This window comes from Lactuca serriola, chromosome 7 (genome assembly GCF_051521515.1).
Source record: "Lactuca serriola cultivar US96UC23 chromosome 7, Lser_US96UC23_V15, whole genome shotgun sequence".
Taxonomy (NCBI): domain Eukaryota; kingdom Viridiplantae; phylum Streptophyta; class Magnoliopsida; order Asterales; family Asteraceae; genus Lactuca; species Lactuca serriola.
Window position 1 is genome coordinate 137,284,579 of NC_136414.1, and position 3,274 is coordinate 137,287,852.

The following is a 3,274-nucleotide window of genomic DNA, read 5'->3' on the forward strand; positions in this document are numbered from 1 at the left end:
TATAGACCTTAAGGATCTCAACTTGTGTTCAAAGATAAGAGGGTTGCCAAGCCACTGAATTGTGAAATGATCCCCTTACCCGTATCCCACAGTTAGATATCATGCGTCCAAGCGAGGTGTATAAACCTTATTTTGTGTGAAGGAGGTAATTAGCTCTTTAAACCTTAGAGGGGATTAAGTACCCTTAGGTGTAGGAGAGATGATCAGTCTCTAGCTAGTGTACATGATATTTTAGGGATGATATTGTTAAATACAACGAAGTTTGCCAAGTATTGGGATCTTTATGCGTCAAGATCCTTATGATTCAGGGTGTTCAAACTATAGGATCCTGATGTATCAGGATCTTCACTCTTGAGGATTCTTAACTATATGTTGTTCTGCATAGCAACCGTTAGCTAATAGTGGGCGTTAGTCTAGTTAACACCCCTCCGATGCTTAAGTTAGTAATGTATTTTAGGAGAGAATCAATAATAATAAGAAATCTAAGGTAAAGAAGATGTATACCTTGGTTTTGTTGTGGATCATTCGATCCTATTTACATGTAGTATGCTTTGAGGTGTATGACATTCCAGGATCTTGGTGGAACGTCTCCTTCGAGTGTTACTAGCTAGTATGCTCCTTTTCCTGCTTCAACATCTAGAAGGTATGGTCCTTCACATTTGTGAGCCAATTTTCCTGCACTAGGATCCTTGGCATTTTGGAATGTTTTCCTTAATACCAAGTCTCCTATTTGAAACCTTCTTACCCTTGTATTCCTATTGTAAGCCTTGGTGATTCTTTGCTGATGAGCAGCAATGCGTATTTTGGCAATATCCCTAAGCTCATCAATAGTCTCAAGATCCTGTGCTAGGATCCTGTCATTATTCTCTTGGTCTTGCAACAAGTATCTTGTGATTGGGATCACTACTTCTGTCCCAAACACCAAGGAATAGGAGATCTGTCCTGTGGCCACTTTGGAAGTGGTTCTATATGCCCACAAAACGAAGGGAAGTTCTTCTGCCCATCTTCCCATCCTTTTGTCCAGCCTTTTCTTCAAATTGTTAACTATGATTTTGTTGCTGGACTCCGCTTGGATATTAGCTTGGCGATGTACAGGATTGGAGATTATCATTTTGATCCCCCAGCTTGTGCAAAAGTCTATTGTTCTTTTGCTAATAAATTTGGATCCATTGTTGCATATGATTTCACCCTGGATCCCGAACTTGGTCAAGATATTACGTTTAATAAATGATACTACCTCTTTGTGTCTTACTTGGACGAAATCTTCAACTTCAATCCATTTGGAAAAGTAACTAGGCATTACCAACATGAAGACTTTTCCTCCTGGGGCTACTGGCAATTTTCCTACAATATCCATCCCCCATTTCAAAAATGTCCATGGGGAGATAATTGGATGTAGAGGTTTTGCCGGTTGATGTAGGATGTTGTTGTGTCTTTGGCTAGCTATACACTTTTGAGCATGTGGAAATGACTATTTCTTCATGGTTGGCCAGTAGTATCCTGTTCTTAGAATTTTGGAACATAAGGATCTGCCCCCGGTGTGATTGCAACAATCTCCTTCGTGTATATCCTTTAAGACTTCTGTAGATTCAGGATCTTCCAAGAATCTTAGGTATGGTCCTGACATGGATTTTTCGGTAAAGTTTACCTTGGATTAACATGAATCTCGAGACTCTCATCCTGAATGCTCTTTCACTTTTTCTCCTATCGAGATTGCGCCATTTTGGAGATACTCCATAATGGCTTGGGTCCATGATCGCGGACTTCTTTAAGGATCCTATTCGTCGGGATCCCTTTGAGGAATGATCCTAAGGTCAGGATCTTCAATAGCTTCTATGCTTGTCGGATGCTTAGGATCTTCGGATTTGTCGGAGAGGGTTTCTATGGATAGGGTTATTATGTGAGTTATATGAATCTTCATCACTAGTGGGATCCTAAGGGAGGATCCTAAATTGGCTAATGCATCTGCTTCTGTGTTCTTCTCTCTGGGAAGTTGGGTTAGGCTAAAGTTTTTGAAATCAAAAGCTAATTTTTTGAGGATCTCTAAGTATAATGATAAGTTCTCACCTTTCACTCCATAAGATCCATTGTAGTGATTGGTTAGTAATAAAGAATCAACAAATACCTGAAGATCCTTGATTTGAAGGTCCTTAGCTAATTGTTGTCCCATGATGAGTGCTTCATATTCTGCTTCATTGTTGGTAGTGTTGAATTCACAACTAACTGCCTGGGGTATGATCCATAGGCATGTTCCTTTCTGATTTGAAGCTCCATCTATGAACAGTGTCCGTCTTCCCAAGTGTTCGTCTTCTAGGAGTTGCTTGGCTTCCATGTCTACTTCGTTTTGTAGATCATCACTAAAGTTAGCCACAAAATCTGCTAGTGCTTGCGATTTTATGGCGGATATTGGTTCGTATCTGATGTCAAATGTGCTTAACTTCACCGGACATTTTTCCATCCTTCCTGACATTTCTGGTTTTCTCATGACATTCTCGATAGGATAGTTAGTTTTTACATGTATAGTGTGATGGTTTTTTACCATAGGAACATCCTATGTGCACATGCAAACCCTAATGCTTGGATGTAGGTTTCTCTATTGTACATGCATTCATCCAAGAATTTAAACCCTAGATCTAGCATGTGATAATCAATATTAACATACGAATAGGGTTTAGATCTTACCTTGATTGTTATGTAGCAATAACAATCTCAAATCCTCCTTGTAATGGCTTCTGAAAGCTTAAAGTCACAAGTGCCACTCCTCTAATGGCTCACAAACACCAACAACAAGAGGATGAAGAAGGAGAAGAGGAGAGGCACCCAAAAACGTCTAGAAACCCTAAAGAATTAGTTAGCCACGTTTTTGGTGCCCTAGGGGTCCTTAAATAGTGAGGCTATTAGGGTTATCTAACAAGGAAACCCTAATTTGATTGCTTAGGCCTTAAGCAGCCCATGGACTCCCTCCTTAGAGGCCTTGGACGATTTCTAATGGGTTTCCCCATAGAATTGATCCACTCCTCTAATATGGAGTCCATTAGCCCAATATTCGACTATCACACAATTGATAGTTCGAGTCCCTTAAGTTTAATTAATCTATTTTAGCCACAAAATTAATTCTTAATTAATTATTGACTAATATTAATTAAACAATATGATTTTTCTTTTAATATATTATTCTCATAATATATTAACAAATCATAATTAATCCTCTCTCTCTCTACAATTCATCATATCAAGTTGCTTTGGTGAAGGAAACCCAAAAGGACCATGCACC

General features: G+C 39.1%; 2 protein-coding genes across 2 annotated transcripts; both read right to left on the reverse strand.

Annotated features, from left to right (window-relative positions):
• Nucleotides 1–607: 607 nt before the first annotated feature.
• LOC145064382 (uncharacterized) lies at nt 608–1,754 on the reverse strand. Its single transcript, XM_079011847.1, has 3 exons — nt 1,649–1,754; nt 1,253–1,344; nt 608–1,189 (listed from the first exon to the last, which is right to left on the reverse strand). Exons 1-3 carry the CDS (start codon nt 1,752–1,754, stop codon nt 608–610), a joined length of 780 nt encoding a protein of 259 aa, XP_078867973.1.
• Nucleotides 1,755–1,777: 23 nt separating this feature from the next.
• Nucleotides 1,778–2,470, reverse strand: LOC145064383 (uncharacterized). The gene has a single exon (XM_079011848.1). The coding sequence runs from the start codon at nt 2,468–2,470 to the stop codon at nt 1,778–1,780; it is 693 nt and encodes a 230-aa protein (XP_078867974.1).
• Nucleotides 2,471–3,274: the final 804 nt, after the last annotated feature.

What these genes read in the sequence shown, in the direction of transcription:
- LOC145064382 (XM_079011847.1), bottom strand. Translation starts at nt 1,754, where the DNA reads ATGGACCCAAGCCATTATGGAGTATCTCCAAAATGGCGCAATCTCGAT. An exon ending in GAGATTCATGTTAATCCAAG is followed by an intron (nt 1,345 to 1,648) that starts GTAAACTTTACC and finishes TGGATATTGTAG; the next exon opens with GAAAATTGCCAGTAGCCCCA. An exon ending in AAGTTGAAGATTTCGTCCAA is followed by an intron (nt 1,190 to 1,252) that starts GTAAGACACAAA and finishes TTCGGGATCCAG; the next exon opens with GGTGAAATCATATGCAACAA.
- LOC145064383 (XM_079011848.1), bottom strand. Translation starts at nt 2,470, where the DNA reads ATGTCAGGAAGGATGGAAAAATGTCCGGTGAAGTTAAGCACATTTGAC.